The sequence below is a fragment of the Diaporthe amygdali genome (genome assembly GCF_026229845.1).
Source record: "Diaporthe amygdali strain CAA958 chromosome Unknown NODE_16_length_960263_cov_65_539585, whole genome shotgun sequence".
NCBI lineage: Eukaryota > Fungi > Ascomycota > Sordariomycetes > Diaporthales > Diaporthaceae > Diaporthe > Diaporthe amygdali.
Window position 1 is genome coordinate 39,481 of NW_026517036.1, and position 18,630 is coordinate 58,110.

Consider the following 18,630-nt stretch of genomic DNA (forward strand, 5'->3'; position numbering starts at 1 on the left):
AGTGGTCACCAAGGCGGACGATTGTCTTCGTTCCGCTGCTATACCTAGGGGGTTCGAAACTTGAGGCGAGAGCTGAGATCCTGCACGGGTTTCAGAATCCTCAGAGATTCATTCAGTGCCATTGCTATTATTACTGTTATTATCATGGACATTGGCCGGCCGCTAACAGCCTGCACACGTCCGGTAGTGTCCCCAAGTCGCTGATCTCGCAGGCGCGGAAAATTAAAAATGGTAATAAACGCCAGCCCCTCCTGATGCAGGAACACCTGCCCAAAAGGTCGGGTGGAGCAAGGCCAAGTCCCCGCAACGGCTCGCTGACAGGGAAGAGTGGAGGAGGGCGGCCACGGCGCGGACCGGCCTTCGAGAAGAAAAGATGGAGGGCGACGATGCTCATCGTCGCCAGCATAATCCAAAGAGGATGATACGCGAACCCGAAATAGATGGCCGCTCCCATTATGGTCTGGGGCTGTAATCTAAGCAAGAGGGCACGGTACAGCTCTGTTGGGCCAGCAATGACGCGGCTGGCTGTTCCACTGCACGCGCACTCTCTTGACTCTGCGGCCGCCAGGTGTAGCGCTGTGGTGGGAGAGATGTTTTCCGCTTAGGGATAGAAATCTCCGCTTGGGCGAAATTCTTCATCTCCGGGCAAGGCCCACGGGCCAATGCCGGCACCCGCCTCAGTCATGTCAAAAGACTCAAGCTTCACGTTGGAGCCGCTTTGAGTATCTGGCTTCGAGTTGAAGGCGAGACTGCTCTGCTGTTGTTTAATTGCGTCTTCGGCATGCCGATGGATTAGCTATGACTGGGCTGGATCGCTCAGACACAGGAGCGGTGTCGGGCGTGCGATGAGCAGTGCGCCCTCCTTTCCAGCTGTTCGGTATGGCCGGGGCACTTGTTAGTAGACCATTCCGTACGTTCAGACTGGTGTGCTGCTCGCCATAGAGCAAGCACGGCGCTGTCGAAATGGAATTGTAAGCGGCCTCGCCAGCTTACATACCAGACCGACCAGACAGATCCCTCGGAGGGGTGGACAGCCGTATACACAGTATTGTACGGTCTGCTGCAACACAGACTGGGCGGTGTCTCTTGTGGCAGACCCCTCTGCACTGACTGGGGATGAAGGAACCGGCCAACGAGAGTGCCTATTCAAGCTAATGACCTGCTCACGGAGTGTCCAGGTGGGGCCCGAGCGGGATCGCTACGGTGAAATTGCACCAGGCGAGTTTGGGGTCTGAAGTGCCGAATATGCTCGCAACGCTGCCATTCGCCGACGAAGCCGAGGGCCCTGAGATGAGCTTCCCACTTTTCTACATGACGAGATGCTCAGCGCCCGCGGGTGATTGTCTGGAGGGCACGGAGGGCTCCTCTTTCTTTCTTGCCACTCACGCTGGCTGTAAATGTGATGTGTATGATGGTCTCGATGGCGAACCGGAGCTTGAGCGGGACCGATGAATAAGGGCCAAGTAGTCCCAGCCCATGATGCCTAGTATAGAGACACAGTCAGCTTTGAGCTGACTAGCACGGGTACTTTTGGCGGAACCTGCCTGCTGGGATCTCCCCGCGAGACGGCCGATTGAAGGGTAGCACAGCTTGATGACAGGGCTCGCCAGAGCGCCAGAGACCCAGCCAGTGCCAGCCTCCGATGTCTTGGACCGAGACAGTACTGACAAAGAGCACAGAGGCGCAATCAAAGGAGACGAGGGCAGCACATGAGGGCAGCAGGTTAAAGGAGGACATCCGAGGATGCTTGGCTGGCTTGCCATCGCCCGTCGCTAAACCATGGCGGAGGGTGGATAGATTGACTGAAGATCATTGATCGATCCCCTTTCCTTTGTCGCAGGAGTCGACAGCGATCTTCTCTGGGCTCCTCTCTCTCGAGCGGGCGGGCGTGCGTGCGTGCGTATGTGTGTGCGTGCTAAAACGAGGTCCCCTGAGATAACCCTGAGATAACATCGACCCGTACCACCAACAGTCTGGCGGCAGTGGCCCACCATAGCCAAAAAGAGACTAGACCAGGCCCTGAGCTACTATTGGCACAGACTTCAGCTTGTTCCGGCATGGTTTATCCACTTCTCTGCTGCAGTCAGAGTGGGAATGATCTCTGCAGGTGACCCTCGGTGGCCTCGAAAGAAAAAAAAGAAGACGGAAAAGAAGCTGGGGTTGGGAAGAAGCAGAACATAACCTGTGCCCGCATACGCAGACAGGCAGACAGGCCGACAGGATACGTTAGACCAACCGTAGATACAGGACGAGGTGCATCCGACCCGACCCATAGTCTGTCTGTGTCTGTGTCCGTGTCTGTGTCTGGCTGCCCCAGCCGCCCCAGCCTGCTACCTCTCTCTTTTCCCAGTGTTTCCGTCACGGAATGCACTGCACTGCACTGCATTGCATTGCATACCGTCGAATTTGATTGACTGGCGAACTGTCTGGATGATTGATTGATTAATCGATCGACTGCCCTATTGCTTAATTGCCAATCTGGCTTTCTTCTTTTCCCCCCCTATAGTGCACGTCTAGCGAATTCCATCACCTCCTACCCGCATCGCATCCAGGAGAGGAACTGGACGCCAGAGGTCGGTCCCTTGGCCAGGCACTCTACTCTGCCTTCCGTTAGCTGCTCTTGTAGCTCCCCACCCGTCTTTACTTGGTTTGGTACCTGCATAGTACCCTGCAGCTCCAGTTCAACGGTGGGCACCCCTAATTAGCGCCATTTGGGAGCACCACCGTTCTCTGCCGTCTCCGACGCTGGCAGTGGCTCTGGGCTCTGGGTCTACCCGGACGGGCACCAGTTTTGGCTGCACTTGAGCGGATGAGACCCCCCCCTCCCCAGACAAAATCATCCCATCAAGGCTCATCCATCCCCCATCCCCATCCCGTTCCGTCCCCATTCATCAATCCTCGCTCGCCGCAGTCTGCTCCAACAGGCCCTGCCCTGCTCTGTTCTGCCTTGCCTTCTCTCTTCCTCCCTCCTCGCTCTCCTTTCGTCGCCTCCTGTCCGTCTGTCCGTCTGTCTGTCGACTTGGACCTCGTCCCCAATAACTCCCGGCCTCTTTCTTTGCCTTCGACCACGCTTACCCTACCACACCACTTCTCTCCGTCGTCGTCCAATCTCTCCATTGGATTCTCAATCCTGGCGAACCTTCTTTTCTGCACATCGCCTGTGCCCCCCAAATAACTCTTCCAGAGCCTTGACTGTCCTTACACTTACATCCTTCTCCTCATCTTTTCCTTTCCGTCGTCCTGGCGTCAATTTGAGGCCGCAGACAGGACTCCAGAAACAGCTTTGCATCGCATCGTATCGCATCGCATCACAATCGCATCGCCTCGACCGATCGCTTCCTACGGTACGTTCCCTCTCCAGGCCCCTTGCCTCGACTTGCATTTCCTTCCAGCCATCTTCTTTTCCCATCACAAAGCAACTTCATCCCATTTACCACTGCCTATCGCCATCCATCTACGACGCTGCTACATCCTTTACCTCGCCTATATTGCTCCGGTTTCATCACGTCAGCCTCCGCCAATTACCCAACCAAGCGAGGCCGTCCCTCCCGTATTCACATCTGCAGCATCAATCGGTTTTGTCAGCAACCGCTGCCTGATCAATCAAACAACCATCAAAACATTGTCGCTGAACTCACCACTAATCCAGTTTTCCGCAGATCCGCATCTAGCTTGCGCCATAATAATCTAGACCTGCAGCTGTCAACCCTGCACCGGAGCGGAGCGACATCATTCAATCAAAATGGGCTGCGGAATGAGCACGGAGGAGAAGGAGGGCAAGGCCCGGAACGAGGAGATCGAGAACCAGCTGAAGCGCGACCGGATGCAACAACGAAATGAGATCAAGATGCTACTTCTGGGTATGTTTTACCGATTGATGATGCCTCTCGCCGACCTTGGCCGTCGCCGCCTTTCTGGGCCACAAAACTCGATGGGTGTCGTGCGATTGCCCCATACAGTTCTTTGCTGACGGAAATGACAGGTGCTGGTGAATCCGGAAAGTCGACCATCCTCAAGCAGATGAAGCTCATCCACGAGGGTGGCTACTCGCGCGATGAACGAGAGTCCTTCAAGGAGATCATTTTCAGCAACACGGTTCAGTCCATGCGCGTTATCCTGGAGGCTATGGAGTCCTTGGAGCTACCTCTGGAAGACCAACGCATGGAGTACCACGTCCAGACCATCTTCATGCAGCCCGCCCAGATCGAGGGCGATGTCCTGCCCCCCGAGGTTGGAAACGCCATCGAGGCTTTGTGGAAGGACCGTGGTGTCCAAGAGTGCTTCAAGCGGTCAAGAGAGTACCAGCTGAACGACTCTGCCAGATAGTAAGCCAGAGCATCTTATCAGTGGAATTGTGGAGAAACTAACAACCTGTGCAGCTACTTCGATAACATTGCCCGCATTGCCGCTCCCGACTACATGCCCAACGACCAGGATGTTCTGCGATCTCGTGTCAAGACCACTGGTATTACTGAGACGACCTTCATTATCGGCGATCTCACCTACCGGATGTTCGACGTCGGTGGTCAACGGTCTGAGCGTAAGAAGTGGATTCACTGCTTCGAGAACGTGACCACGATTCTGTTCCTCGTCGCTATTTCCGAGTACGACCAACTGTTGTTCGAAGACGAGACCGTCAACCGTATGCAGGAAGCACTGACGCTGTTCGACTCGATTTGCAACTCGCGGTGGTTCATCAAGACATCAATAATCCTGTTCTTGAACAAGATCGATCGATTCAAGGAGAAGCTGCCCGTCAGCCCGATGAAGAACTACTTCCCCGACTACGAGGGCGGTGACGACTACGCAGCGGCTTGCGACTACATCCTGAACCGCTTCGTCAGCTTGAACCAACACGAGACCAAACAAATCTACACACATTTCACATGTGCAACAGACACAACACAGATTCGATTCGTCATGGCAGCCGTCAATGGTAAGTGGAATGCGCCGCGAGTGGTTTTGGTCTGCCGTAATTGCTTGCTAACAACCGTCCAGACATCATCATCCAGGAGAACCTGCGTCTCTGCGGTCTGATCTAGTCTCAAAACGCTCTTTTCCGGATACCCCTAACACGTTATAATCGAACGATTTCTTCCTTACGAACGAAAACCTGGGCCGCCTCATGAACAGCCTCGTGGCTCCCCGAGAAGGTGGCGGAGCAGGTTATGTCTTACTCCAGTCCTTGGTATCGCCCATCTGGACTCTCTCCAAATCACCCCGTTACGTCGAAAACCTCGACACCAGGTCCCGCGAGATCACTGCGGCTGCAAAGGCTGCACGATAGGGAGTGGTTCGTACATCGAACAGAGATGGGGACGAAAAGAAGGATATGCATCTGAAACTACTGGGCGGTGTTCAATATTCTGTTTAATTATGAAGTCTGACAACGCTGAGGTCTTTTTTTGTCATTTTTTTTTTTGTGTTTTTACATGTGCTTCCCAGGCGAAAGGCACTCGGGGGAGGCGCGCGAAGACAACCCCAGGCGGAGGAGTGGTGGGACATGTTTCGCGACAGGGCCCACACCGAGGGAGATGAGCGGCAACAATCTCGACAGGTTTTCGGATACGGCGGCCAACATCAACGGTGCCCGGATGTTGGATTTGTCTATAGCATCACGAGCTCTATTTACTGAAAGCCAATACTTTAAATCACCCACACCTACTTTTGTGGCAGTTGTTGATCCCATCAAACACATGCGGGCGCTAACAGTGACCTCTATCAGCCAACTCCCATCTTACTTACGTATCTTGGTGTTCAAGGTCGACTTCGCGCCGCAGAAAAGAGTTTGCCAGAGTCAGTCCCACATCTACCTGCGACCAGAAACCCCCCTCTCAAGTCCTCGGCGGCAAGCACGAATCTGAGGACCCAGACCCAGGCGGGGAAAGTTGCGGGATAGGATTTGCCCATATCTTGAACTCTATGCGAGCGAGCAAGCAAGAGTACCGGGCGCCCGCACCCACCCCTCCTCGTCCTTCGCCCGCCCCTCTCGGCCTACGCCGTGCTGAAACTTCGGACCAGAAGCCTCCCTGGCATGGGCCTGCGGCCGAGTGCGCGTCGGCCGCAGGTATCATCCCTGGTCCTGGGGCTGGCCCGCAAAGCAACCTGCGTACCCTGGGCTGATAATCGGTGCGAGGTGCGGTTCTTGTCTGGCTGGGGTGCATGCTATCAATATTGCATGGTATGTGTGTGTATGTGTGTATGTGTGTGCGCGAGAGAGAGAGAGAGAGAGAGTGTGTGTGTGTGTGTGTGTGTGTGTATGTGCGCGTTGTGCTGCTGCCAAACCGCTGCTGCCGCCGCGCCGACGACGAGGGCGACGACGCATGGACGGTCTTGGCTTGGGCTTGTCTGCACCTGTTGCCACCTCCCGATAGAGCACGATAACCTTTGGGACCGTTGATTGATGACGGAGAGAGCTCACGGGTCTGGCGGAGTTAAGATGCGCAGACCAGCCTTGTCCGCGTACTGACGATCCTCGCGCAGGGACTCCGTCTTCCTTTGCCACATGTCTCGCAGATATCTCGTCGTCACCCCCCTGAATGGCGTGGTGATCGTTCATCATGAACTAGTGATGTGATGCGTCTCCTTGTCCCAAGGCTCTTCGCCGTTCAGAAGCGCACCCTGCCGGTCACGGGAGGATTCTAGAAGCCTGCCTCTACAGGCAACTTTTGAGTCCACACGCGACACCAGGGGAATGGGAGGTCTCACACGGGATGGGACTGTTCTTTGCTCGTGCGACACTGGCGCTGACGATCTTCCTAACAAGGGATGATGGATTGGGAGGAGCTCCAGATCAGGTGGCGTGGGAGTATTCATGCGAGTTGTTTCGACGCTTCATGCCCTGGCGGCCTCTTGGCAACCCGTCTGAAGTCCATACGAGCTTCAGCTCTTTCTCGGGAGCTCTGCGGTCTCTGCTCGCGTGCACAGGTATCACTGATTGGACATTGGATGGTCTTCTATCGACTTTTGGCCGTCCATGCTACCGGCTACACGGCCCTTTGCACGCGGATATGAAAGTTCCCTCTCTGGGATTCTCATGCGAACTCATCCCTTGCATGGCTTCTGGTCATCACACCTCGCCGTATCAATGGAGCTTAGACGCCCCCGTAGACAGCTTCTAGCTAGTGTAGCTCACCGCGCGCAGTCACGGCTCCCCGTCCTCCGGCATGCCGTTGCCGCCCGGCGCGGGCGACTCGTACCCACTACCGCGCTGGACATCCTCATCCTCGTCAACATGGCCCTCCTCCTCGCCGTCCACACCGACGCCCACGCCGAGGCCGGCAGCCAGCTCCTCGGCCTGCACGATCTTGAGCGCGAGCTGCTTCGCCGCGACCTCGACCTCGATCAGCGCCCGCGTGTACCGGTCCGCCTGCCGCACCTGCAACAACGCGCCCTGCACCGTGTGCTTAACACCGGCGTCGTGCGAGAACAGTGCGGCGGGCGCCTGCCACAGCTGCGCGGCGTGGAGCTGCGCTGGCGAGCCCATGTGCCCGCCGCCCCCGCCTCCGCCGCCGACTCCTGGCCCTACGCCTATTCCTTGCTCTTGGCCGAGGACCGGCATCGCCACTGGAAGGGTCGCGTAGGGGTGGTGCGCACCAGGTAAGGGCGGTTGCGATTTCTCTGTAGGGCAGTAGTAGTTTAGTAAACATGTACGACTGTAGTCAGACCCCGCAAGCAAAACGGGATAGGCACAAAGGGAAGGACTCACCGTGAAATGAGCACCTCGACCCGGAGGCGTTGAACCAGCAGTTGGCGCAGCTGCCCATCATCTGGCCGCTGTAGACGACGCACACGGTCCACGGGCCCTGGCCCTTGCGGCAGTGGGCGCAGGGGTTGGCGGCCTCGGAGCCGGCGATCTGCGCGAAGAGCGCCTCGACGTTGCTGCGCCGCACGAGGTTCAGGTCCTGGCCCTGCCGCCGCTGCTCCGCCAGCCGCTGGCCCGGGTCGCGCGACATGCGCTTCGCGAACGCGCTGTCCACCTTGAACCCCGCGTACCCGGACTCCTCCGCCATCTGCTCCGTCGTCTTGGCCGGCGGCTGCTGGGGTTCTTGTTGCTGCTGTTGTTGCTGGGTAGAATTCGCCGGCGCTGGCCCGAGGGATTGGCCGGGCAGAGCCTGTGACGTGTGTTGGCTCGTTGACGGCGTCGGCTGGAAGTCGGTGGCCGCGACGAGGGGCTGCGGGGCTGAGATGGCGGCTCCGCCGACGTTCGGCTGGGGAGGCGGCGGGGGCTGGAGGTCTGCTGCTGCCGCGGCAGCTTGCGCGTAGGTCATGCTCGGGTGGCCGAGGATGTCGTCAAGGTTGTGTGGCTCGTGGTGCTGGTGGGCGATGTGTTGCGCCTGCTGGTGGTGCGACTCGGCGCTCATGGGCGCCATCGGCATCTCGTGGTCCAGCGCGTCGCCCTGCATGTCGTGGCCGGCGTGTTGGTGGGCCTCGTGGTCGACATCGGCCTCGCCTTCGCCGTCGCCGTCTACGTCAACTTCATGTTGTGGCTGTTCGTTCTTGAAGGCGTTGCCCACTTCCTCCATCACGGCCTCGTCGGCGTCAACATCCTGGCCCTCTGCGCTCGCAACCGCGGCGGCGGCGCGATAGAGCGCGTGTTCCTCTTCGGTGCCCTCGAAGTGGGCGGCCAATTGGTCCTCGTCGATCCTGCGGTTGGGTCGGCGGAAGTTTGTCGCTTTGGTGACCCTGTTGACAGCGCGCTTCTGCATGATGAGGTTGGAAGATGGAGACCCCGGGGACTGGATCGGAGGTGTATGATCAGGGCACAGCTGGTGACAGCTGGTCGAAGTCTACAGAATCGGTCCAACCACCCTGGAAGTTCTGGGTTGCACGCTAGTGGGGTAGGGATGTACCGGAGCATTGCTCCACTCAATGTTAACCCGCCATGAAAGAAGGCACCTCTGCATAGGAATTTGCAAATCCACAGCAGTGTACTCCCACGAAAAGTCCTTTCAAGGAACATCATTTTTGTTTCTCTGAAATCATCAACTTCCATGTGCTGAGCGCACATGTTCCATCTTATTAGAATCGCCTTATCAAGACTTCAGATGACTGAAAACAAAACTGGGTTCCAAGACGCTTCCTATGTTTTCATGCCCACAGGCTCAGTTTCGGTGGAGGGATCTTGTTGAGACCTAGATGTATCACTTGCACCAACCCGCAAATCGTTGCCAGCATCCACTCCCTTCTCCGCATTGCTTTCCTTCATCACCATAGTTTTTCTCACACAAAGTAGACAATTTGCCACGAGCAGGGTCTCATCTTCATCAGGCTCAAGGCCAATGCTGCCTTTCGGACATATTGGTTGCTCTCAGAAAGTCATGTCGACAACTTCACTTTCGGCACCTGTGCCTGTGATCATTGGTCAGCTGCGTGATAGACTAAAACAAGTTCTGACTTGATAGCCTCTTTCTGGATCTTACCGACCGAACAGCCTGGTCGTCCATCAGAATTAGGGGAGAGGGTTCGCTTGTGAGTGCTTGGCAGCACAGTCGTCAGTCGTGCAACCATGATCAATCTATCGCCATCAAGTATGCATAAAAGTACAGGCCGGATCGTATCACCTTGTTCTATTGGATAATTGTTGTTACTCTGGAAGCTTCCATGCCAGAAATCACCAACCCCTCATTACCTCACATCCAGAATGCGAAGTCTTAATCACTGTTGCCGACATCGTCCTGCTCTAGCTTTCAGTCAGGTGTATTTTACGAACCAGCTCGCTTCAAGTTCTACCTAGATGTCATGTCGAAAATACCAATTCCTACGGCGCCGCGCGCAATGCTAGCAGAGGCTTCAAGCAGCTCTACGGCTTCCACAACCCTTTCAGAGCAAATCTTCGCAAATGCGGCTAAAGAACTGTATCCACGACTGGTGCTTTATGAGGCTCTTGCTCAATTCAAGGATGATTCAGAGCGGCGACACCCATCTGGTGACGATGTTGTTGAAGCCCGCAGAAAGTTTTTGGACTCGTTTGCCTATCTATGCGATGTTCAGAAGGGGGGTGCCACCGTGACTGCCGTCGGGTTGCAGAAGCTACCCCATAGCAACATTCTTTGGTTAGCAGCAAACGAGGGTATACGCGATGAGATCAAAACTTACGCGAAAGCCATTCGATCTCATCTCATGCGAGTCGATTCAAGTACTGAGGAGACTATTGAAGATGCCGTCTTTCGACTTGCGGTGATGATGTGTGATTCTCGAATCTCGACATACAACGAGGAAGTACGGAAGTGTGCGAGAAATTGCAGAATGCAGTTGAGAAACGAAGCAAAAACGGATGCTGGTGAGGTCTCCTGCTGGATCTCAGCCATTTCCCCTGGATAAGCAGATGTTGATCAAATAAGTGATACACCTTCGACGGAGATTAAGAAAACTTTCTGAACCGTCGGCAAACAAGACGAATTCTGATATAATTGACTACTGCTACGGCATGCGAGGAGACGAGATTCTTAGCATCAAGAAGAGATCGAAGGATCTAAGGGATGATTTTGGAAAACTTGCACACTATATTGGACGTCTTGGAGCAACCCGATCAGCTGCCCACCATGTTGTCAAAGGGATGATCAAAGTTCCATCTCTTCGCCAGATATCTTGTATCCGCGTGGTCGACGCGCCAGACTCCCTCATGGTGGCGATCGACCAGGAAGGCCTGAGCCCATATGAGATTGTGCGCGGGATCTGCCAGGACTTCGCTTCTCAAAACCCTCTGGACAATCGGCTGGCGCTGCACAACCTTGTGGAACTTGATCTTCCTTCTGGAAGCAACAACATACGTCTGAACATGAGTTTTCGGAACACGATTATCACTAGAGTGCACGCCGAACTACAAATCGCTGACAAATTCAGCAGGGAAGGGTTTGTGTTCGTGGACGATGATAAGTACATCGGTTGCAGTAAGCCAGCATGCTATTTCTGCTTTAGCTGGCTCAGCAGCCATAAGCATGGATATGTTCCTCCAACGGCACATTATAAAATCATTCCTGGCTGTCGAGGGCCGGACAATAACATCAATGAGTCCGGCGCTGCTGTTCTAAAGGATATGTACGCCAAAACATGTGCTGGGCTTGGACAAGACATCCTCAGCTATCTCCTAAAAGCAGGGCCAACAGATATGCAAGGCAAGTATCACTATCAGTCAACTGAGGGTTCAAGCTATGCGCAGAGTACAGTTTCAACACCACCGCTGGGATAGAGGCAATGAATGAATGAGAGATATTGATCGGCTATCTCGATCGTCTCAAGTGAAAATATTGACGCTTAGTTCCTTTATATCTAGAATCATGTGTGGGGCTTGCTGAAAACATTTGTTCGTCTCGGGGAGCAGCCACACCGACCTTGACTATGCTCTAAACATTGATGGCCGTTTACCACCCTTATTTCTTAGCCCCCAGGGGCACTTTTCATCCAAAGGCATGGCGATAATTTCTGATTTAAATTTGCCGTTATTACAACGAGGCTCTCCGTTCACGATGTGGCATCCACCATCACAAGCAAAAGATGCTATCATATGAGCACCATTAGGCTTTTGAGAACATGTGTAGTAGAATGGCTTGTTCCCTTCGGTTTGTTTGGTGCATCCACGTATGGTGTTGTCGAAACAAATTGGGCATTGCTCCGCGGCGACGCGAGCAACGAGGAAGATAGCTAGAGCGATTGTTAGGCGGGGTACTATTTGCATTTTTCGGGAAGTTGAAAGTTGGATATTTGAGTTAGAAATTTGAGAAGTATTGAGTTTGTCGTAGAATTGTGTCCTGTAGAGGTTTTGAGATTTAGGTATCGAGGGTATATTCAGTGGACCAAGGATAATCTGACCGCAGAGCCTCCCAATGGAGGACAACGCTCTTATGCAAGTCAGAATACGGCATAAAGAATATCTCAATGGCTTTCTAATGCGAAATAATGTGGCGCGGAGTCCTGGTTGTTCTGCACCCGAAATTAGCGGCAAGCCATTCATCTGTGCTTTCTTGCGTTTGTTCAAATGTGAGACCAGCTTTCTTTGTATGTATTGTGACATATCTTTTATGGAAGCCAGCCCGTCCCGAGCATCATCGCGATTTCTTTTGATGCTTTAGTTTCTGCTGCGGTACAACTCTCCTCGTTCCTTGATTTTCCGGAGTTGGTATTGCAACTTGCTCATTGAAGCCATTACAAGAAAATCCTTCCGACTGAACGTTTAGCGCGTCCCGAACTGATACCATGTCCCACATACCAGACTGCCAATTCGAGTTCAAAGTGAAGGGAAACAGTCAATCCGTCTAGGATAAAAATCAGTTTCTTGCAGTTGAGTCCGAGTGAGTTATGCGTAGATACTAGGACAACAGTCGCCCAGATTTGAGCACTCTTTCCCTTACCGATTTGAACAAGTCCTTCTGCTCCAACACCACTTCAAAAATAGAAACGGCTCTTTGGATTAATGGGATATCTCTTAGTTCATTCAGCAGCAACATGTCTTGGTGTATATACACCAAGGCCATCGATCTGTTCGCCTCGGTTTCAGAGGCGTCCAACGCCATTTCTGTATAAAGAGCCAGCACCATGGGGATGCACGATTTGCTGGAGTTGAAATTAGCGATAGCTTCACATAAGCAGAGCTTGGAGATTGATACGAACAAAGATACAGGGAGGTCTCGTAACGTTCCGCTCGCAATAGCTCTGTTGAACAATTTATCAATTTCACACATCGCCCTGCAGAGCTGTTGCTTGACTAGGTTGTATCGTCCAGTGCTTCGAGGCTGCCACCAAAGCTTGAGATTTCGGAAAAGTGTACATTCGAACCGATAGCTTGTGGCCAATAATATCATTTCACTTGCGCTCTCCGCCTCTTGGTCTGAGGTACGCATCACCGATCGTAGAGATGCACGCCAGGCCGTGAAACGCCATGCTATATTCTCTGGGTCATTTTGCTGGTTATTTTTGCAATTCCGCAAACACTCGGATCCTAAAAGGGCTCATTTATTAGTCGACAAGTACTGAACCATCACATACAGGGGATTAGTCACCTATTTGTGCTAGCTTTGCGTGCTCCGTGAGGTACGATTTCTGCTGGTGACTCAAAGGGTTGAGACCAAGCAAAGCGAGATCATCGACGCTGTCCTCGCCCTCTAGATCTTCCACTGTAGGCATGGAAATATCCCACTGTGTATGGCTAACCAGGGGAATTCCATGAGCACCAATATAAGACAGCGATACTTCACGGCACTTTGATTTGGCAACTGTCAGCAGACAGGGCAGTGGATGTCTTGGAACTGTGAAAGTCAACACACATAAATAGTCCACCATATCCTGCGGTGTGCACTTGAAGCTGCCGGGCTTTTGTCATTGTAAGTTTCACTGTCATATATTAGCGCGGCTCTGTGCCCGGCCGTCAACTCTTTCAAATAATTCACCTCTTTTGAAATCCCATCTTGGCCATCAAACGGACAGCATTGTAGAGCCAGTATTGCCAGTCCTTGTTTGCCGGCTGGAAAAATGTGATCGAGGCGAGAATAGTAGAGCCATATAGAAGTGTCATTTCGTTCTTCTCATACTGAAAGTCGTACAGCAGAATAGCCCTAGAGCAAAAGGCGGCTTGAGCCTCTGCTCGTTGCTGGAACCCACATGCTGATAGTATCGGTAGTGAAGCATGGAGTGAGGCAGCAGCTAAAATGGTTTGCACGAGAAAAATGGAATAATTGCCGCCTTGATATGCCTTCATGAACTCCAGTCTGTTGAGTACAGGAGCATATGGGTGGATGTATTCAAAGTAGACGAAGATGAGACTTGTTCTACATCGAAAATTAGCCCAGTAACTTCGACGAACAGTGAATAGGTGTTGACATACAAACAGTTCTGCGGAGGTAGTGTAAATGCACCCTTTCCCAATAGATATTTAGCATCATCAGGGTTTATCTGCAAGAAACCAAAATCAAGTCCAGCCGTGCGATTATCCTGGTCGAAGATTTTGGGACCTTTGTGATGATTGTTGCATCCTGATGTTGAGCTAGCCTTCTCTGTAAGTTCGACTGCGTGGGCCAAGATGCTCGCGAAATGGTCCTCGTTCAAGCCCTCCAACGAGTTTCGCAAAATTTGTGCATCTGATAGTGGCGAAGTTCCAAAAGCTACGGATGGCTGCTTGTCACCTTGGAGTGGCTATATGGTGCGTCAGGATTCTAAATTGATCATGTTTGACCCGGGGGTAGACGGCAGCTTACAATGTTTTGTTTCGATGACACCATCGCGGCGCCCGTCGTCTGCAAAACCTTGCCTCTGTGAGTACCACGTCTGTCCAATTATTAATTCAGTCAACAATATTCACTTTCGAAAGCATGGTCTAGTCGCAGGCTTACGGATTCCGTTTAGTTCGTGTGGACAGCGTACAGCTAGAGGCCTGATTGCTCTTGGAACACCTAGTACACGGAACGCCCACTAGCAAAGCATCACATTTCACCTTACGCGAATGACATACAGTGCAAGCCTTGCTCAGCCGAGGCGGCACAGATGCGCGACCTGCGCTATCAGAGCTGCCATGCGTAGCTGAGGGCATATAGGTGGGTCGTGCTTCACCGAAACGCGGCTCGGTCTGATTCACTTCTAGATGATAACTCATCTTCCTTGGCTTGGGATCGTACAGTTGCGAAGTTGCTTGCAGAAAGTGGATTGCGACGTGATGAAGGGTCGGATGTGGAAAGGAGTTAAGGGGCTCTGTCGGACCTGCTCGGCACCGAGATCCCTGTTGCTCGGCCATTGGATTTCAAATATTCGCTCTCGTAATATTTCGTGTGTAGCTTGTAAGCACCTCAGGGGATCGCCATATGTTTTTTAAGGTTTCTTGGCATGTCGTTAGCTCCTTCTTAGTGGACAATTCCTTTCGGCGTGTTCAACGCCGAGCTCAACGCCGATGAACATAGCGCGCCTACAAGCAGCATGGAGAGATGAACCTCATCAAAATCAGACAGAATATATATAGGCAGAGTCACGTCGTCAAGATACATTGTGGAAGTTAGCAATACCAAGAAACATATGAGATTAAGCGCCGGTGTTCGTTTTGCGGCCACAGCATTTATGTAGAATCAATAGAAAAAAACGAGAAAGACTTATCAAAAAGAAAGTAATACCTCAAAGCAACTAAGGCTAAAATATTCTCCATAGAACGATGTCCCAAAAGAGATGATATGTTACAACAAAACATATTTTATGGGATAACCTCCTGTAGGAAAAATTATTGTGGGATAATTTCTTGTAAGACAATCTCCTGTAGGAGATTTCCTGTAGCATGACCTTCTGCGGGATAATCTCCTGTGGGATTCTTCTGTAAGATACGTTCCTGTTAGGCAATCCTCTGGACAAGGGAGTAACTAAACCACAGGGGCTCCGTAATGACTTGTTGCGATTTTTGAGAGTGTGGCGGTGTCGTCCCAATCTTGTATGTGATACCCGAGCACCATGGATGCAGAACGGCGATCCTCTTATTTGTGATCATCACTCTAAGACAGGTCTTATTGCGAATCCTTGAGCGCTTGCTTGGGGAACAATTCGGTGTTACTCCGTGGCTCGTGACGATTTTGTGGACCCGGACTTTTCGGATAAAAAAGAGCGCACCGGGTCATGATGTTCGACTCGTAGCAGCCTTGGAAGCTCGCTGTTCATCTTAGACAACTTCCGACCACGCGAGATTGATGTTACGGTATCGTGACTAGTTTAGTCTGCAATCAAGTGTCCGGGGCATCCGTTTTTAAGTGGAGGGAGAAGAGAAGTGAGGTGGTTTTATCATCAGCTCGTTGATAAAAAGCCAGATGTCTCGACGAAATCCAGGTAAAATCCCATGCTTTGACATCACTTCCGAACATTTTCAGACCTGCCTTTGCAGTCATTATGTTTGCGTCGTTTTCACATTACTTGCTCCAGCTGATCTGGCTGGTTGGGGCCGTATCAGCTGTTCCGTTCCACACCAAATTCCACAGTCCCACTGTCACTATCAAGAATGGGTCTGTTATTGGCGCATATAATCCCAATTATCATCAAGATCTTTTCCTGGGAATACCTTTCGCAACACCACCTGTGGGTCAGCTTCGCTTTGCTCGTCCACAGCCAGTGAACCAAAGCTGGTCGGAGCCAAGGGTCGCACAGCAGTACGGCCCCTTTTGCTTCGGAGTCAGTGTTGGTCTCACTGGTTTTGACCAAAAGACAATCTCGTACGATGAGAACGAAGACTGTCTAACCATCAATGTTATCCGCCCTTCTGGGATGCACTATGATGAACCAGGACTGCCCGTCTTGGCGTGGATTCATGGCGGTGGCTTTCAGGAGGGTGGCAGCGGCGATGCGCGCTACAACATGTCCTACCTCGTACAGACATCGACAGAGATGTCAAAGCCAATTATTGGTGTCAGCTTCAACTATAGAGTGAGCACTTTCGGCTTTGCCTCAGGACGAGACTTCAGAGACGCAGGCATGACCAACATCGGCCTGCACGACCAGCGCTTGGCACTCCAATGGATACAGGAGAATATTGAGTCTTTTGGAGGGGACCCTCGGCGCGTCACTATTCATGGTGAATCTGCTGGTGCTCTATCGGTTGGCTACCACCTGCTCGCCAATGGCGGCGACTCTAATAGACTCTTCAGTGCTGCTATAGCAGAGAGCGGAGGACCGTTCTTTGCGAGAATGGTAGCCGACGAAGCAGCACAAGACTCCGAGCTCGACAAAGTGCTTCAAGACACAGGATGTTCGGCCTCTTCCAACGTCATCTCTTGCCTACGAGACATCCATGCCGACAAATTGAAGGCTGTCTCCGCAAATAGCTCCTGGTATCCTATTATTGACAACGATTTGTGGACTGATTTGAGTTCTGTCGCGCTTGGAAAGGGAGCCTTTGCCAAAGTCCCACTCCTGATCGGCACCAATACGAATGAAGGCACCCCATTTGTGCCTCTCTTCTCTAGTATTGAGGCGAACAGCTCCGCAGACTTTGCAGCGACAGTCAAGATCTTTCATGCACCTTTCAATATTTCAGACGAAACAGTCAATCGGCTAGATCAATTTTATGATGCTGCCGTGGCAGATGACTCCTGTGCCGAGCTTGGCACCGTTCTACCTGATCCTTCTTACCCTTACGGATCTGCATATGGCAAAGTCTCTTTGCTGCTCGGAGACCTCCTGTTCATCGCAGGTAGACGCATCACTGCCGAGTCTTGGGCAGCCCATAATGCCACCGTTTACAGCTACCGCTTCGATACCGTGCCAGCTGACTTGGATCCGCTCACACTTGGGGCAGCACACTTTCAAGAGGTGGCGTTCGTATTTGGGGACACGAGCGGTCTGGGGTTTGAATCAAATCCATTTTCTGTGTCTTCATTAGCGCTCAGAAATAAATATGTCAATATGAGCAAGATGATGGGGCGCATGTGGGTCAACTTTGTCAACGACGGTAACCCAAATGAAGGTGAGACCATATATTTATCTTGCAGCACCAGCAGCCCTGGAACTGATACAATTCTAAGTTGCAGATTCCAAGTTGAGTATGGACTGGCCTTCTTACACGGCTTCAGATCCTGTGAATTTCGTCTTCAATGCGAGTCGAGGGATGACCTTGGAAGCAGATGATTTTAGGAAAGGAGCTATGGACTTGATCCGCGAGATGGCGCCAGATGTCGGGCGTTGATCACGGTCCATTTTCTAATTCGGCTTCTCATTTTCCACCTGAGATTTATATATCGTATTGGAATGAGAAGCTAGCGTATCTCTGCCATCGTCCCCTTTGGATGAAAACGAGCTTAAGCTCGACTATCGACTCCGCGGCCACAACATCTCTGGGATGGATAAGTAAAAAGAAGGGGGAGGCTGTAGGATAAGCACCCTTAGGATGATCTCTCTTAGGGTACCCTCTCTTGGGATAACCTCCCATGGAATAACCTCCTATGGAATAGCCTCCCTATTAATGACCTCTTGTAGTACTTTCTGTTAGATAATCTTCTATACGGGGTAGTATGTCAAGCCACACGGGGGCTCCGCATTGACGCGTTGCGATTTCTGAGAATGTGGCGGTGTGGTTCCAATAGTATATGTGATTAAAGAAGTATAATTGCCACTCTAGCACCGTCGTAGCCCGCCATAGCGTCCTAACACAGTTTTCTTCACCAATGGAGGTCGTCTCGGACTTCAAGCATACTCATGCAACCGTTGGACACTTCTGCATTTCCGGCGTCAATGTGCGAGCTGTGTCCAGTGCGGAGGCGGAGCAGCGTTTGCCAATTTCCTGTTTTCACCCCCTGGACCATGGGCCGTTCTGGAAGAGTCGTACGGCAGCGCGGAGCTCCCCCTGAACGGTCATTATTGGCTCGCTGCGATGTGGGGATGCCCCGACCTTGACGTCATGTCATCGGACTAAAGAAGACAAGCTCAAGAGTCAAGCTTTGATGGAAGAGCCCTGGCGGGCCCTGGCAGCCCTGCCAAGCAACCAAGCATCTTCACTTCAGCTTAGGCCGTCGGCTTCCCATCTTGGCGGGATCCACAACGCGTTTGTTCTGCTCTCCTCTGCAACGGCCACTAGCCATCAAGCTGTGGACTGCAATGCAACGACAGATGAAGAAAGGAAGGCCGTCATGTAGATCTCTGGATTTTGTCAATTGTATGGATTGTCTGAGTTGATTCACA

At 52.4% G+C, this 18,630-nt stretch overlaps 5 protein-coding genes across 5 annotated transcripts; 3 read left to right on the top strand and 2 right to left on the bottom strand.

The window, feature by feature from the left end:
* Nucleotides 1-3,742: 3,742 nt before the first annotated feature.
* J7T55_007286 (guanine nucleotide-binding protein subunit alpha) lies at nucleotides 3,743-5,042 on the top strand (the record flags this gene model as incomplete). The annotated part of the gene is made up of 4 exons (XM_053144035.1): nucleotides 3,743-3,860; nucleotides 3,983-4,325; nucleotides 4,380-4,936; nucleotides 4,999-5,042. The coding sequence occupies 4 exons, from the start codon at nucleotides 3,743-3,745 to the stop codon at nucleotides 5,040-5,042; spliced, it is 1,062 nt and encodes a 353-aa protein (XP_052992979.1).
* Nucleotides 5,043-7,144: 2,102 nt separating this feature from the next.
* Nucleotides 7,145-8,708, bottom strand: J7T55_007287 (uncharacterized protein; the record flags this gene model as incomplete). Its single annotated transcript, XM_053144036.1, has 2 exons — nucleotides 7,145-7,620; nucleotides 7,709-8,708. The coding sequence occupies 2 exons, from the start codon at nucleotides 8,706-8,708 to the stop codon at nucleotides 7,145-7,147; spliced, it is 1,476 nt and encodes a 491-aa protein (XP_052992980.1).
* A 1,069-nt stretch (nucleotides 8,709-9,777) lies between these two features.
* On the top strand, nucleotides 9,778-11,208 carry J7T55_007288 (uncharacterized protein; the record flags this gene model as incomplete). The annotated part of the gene is made up of 3 exons (XM_053144037.1): nucleotides 9,778-10,229; nucleotides 10,453-10,892; nucleotides 11,162-11,208. The coding sequence occupies 3 exons, from the start codon at nucleotides 9,778-9,780 to the stop codon at nucleotides 11,206-11,208; spliced, it is 939 nt and encodes a 312-aa protein (XP_052992981.1).
* A 1,782-nt stretch (nucleotides 11,209-12,990) lies between these two features.
* J7T55_007289 (fungal specific transcription factor domain-containing protein) lies at nucleotides 12,991-14,213 on the bottom strand (the record flags this gene model as incomplete). Its single annotated transcript, XM_053144038.1, has 5 exons — nucleotides 12,991-13,112; nucleotides 13,263-13,300; nucleotides 13,386-13,763; nucleotides 13,820-14,127; nucleotides 14,190-14,213. 5 exons carry the CDS (start codon nucleotides 14,211-14,213, stop codon nucleotides 12,991-12,993), a joined length of 870 nt encoding a protein of 289 aa, XP_052992982.1.
* A 1,636-nt stretch (nucleotides 14,214-15,849) lies between these two features.
* J7T55_007290 (Lipase 1) lies at nucleotides 15,850-17,638 on the top strand (the record flags this gene model as incomplete). Its single annotated transcript, XM_053144039.1, has 2 exons — nucleotides 15,850-17,419; nucleotides 17,484-17,638. The coding sequence occupies 2 exons, from the start codon at nucleotides 15,850-15,852 to the stop codon at nucleotides 17,636-17,638; spliced, it is 1,725 nt and encodes a 574-aa protein (XP_052992983.1).
* Nucleotides 17,639-18,630: the final 992 nt, after the last annotated feature.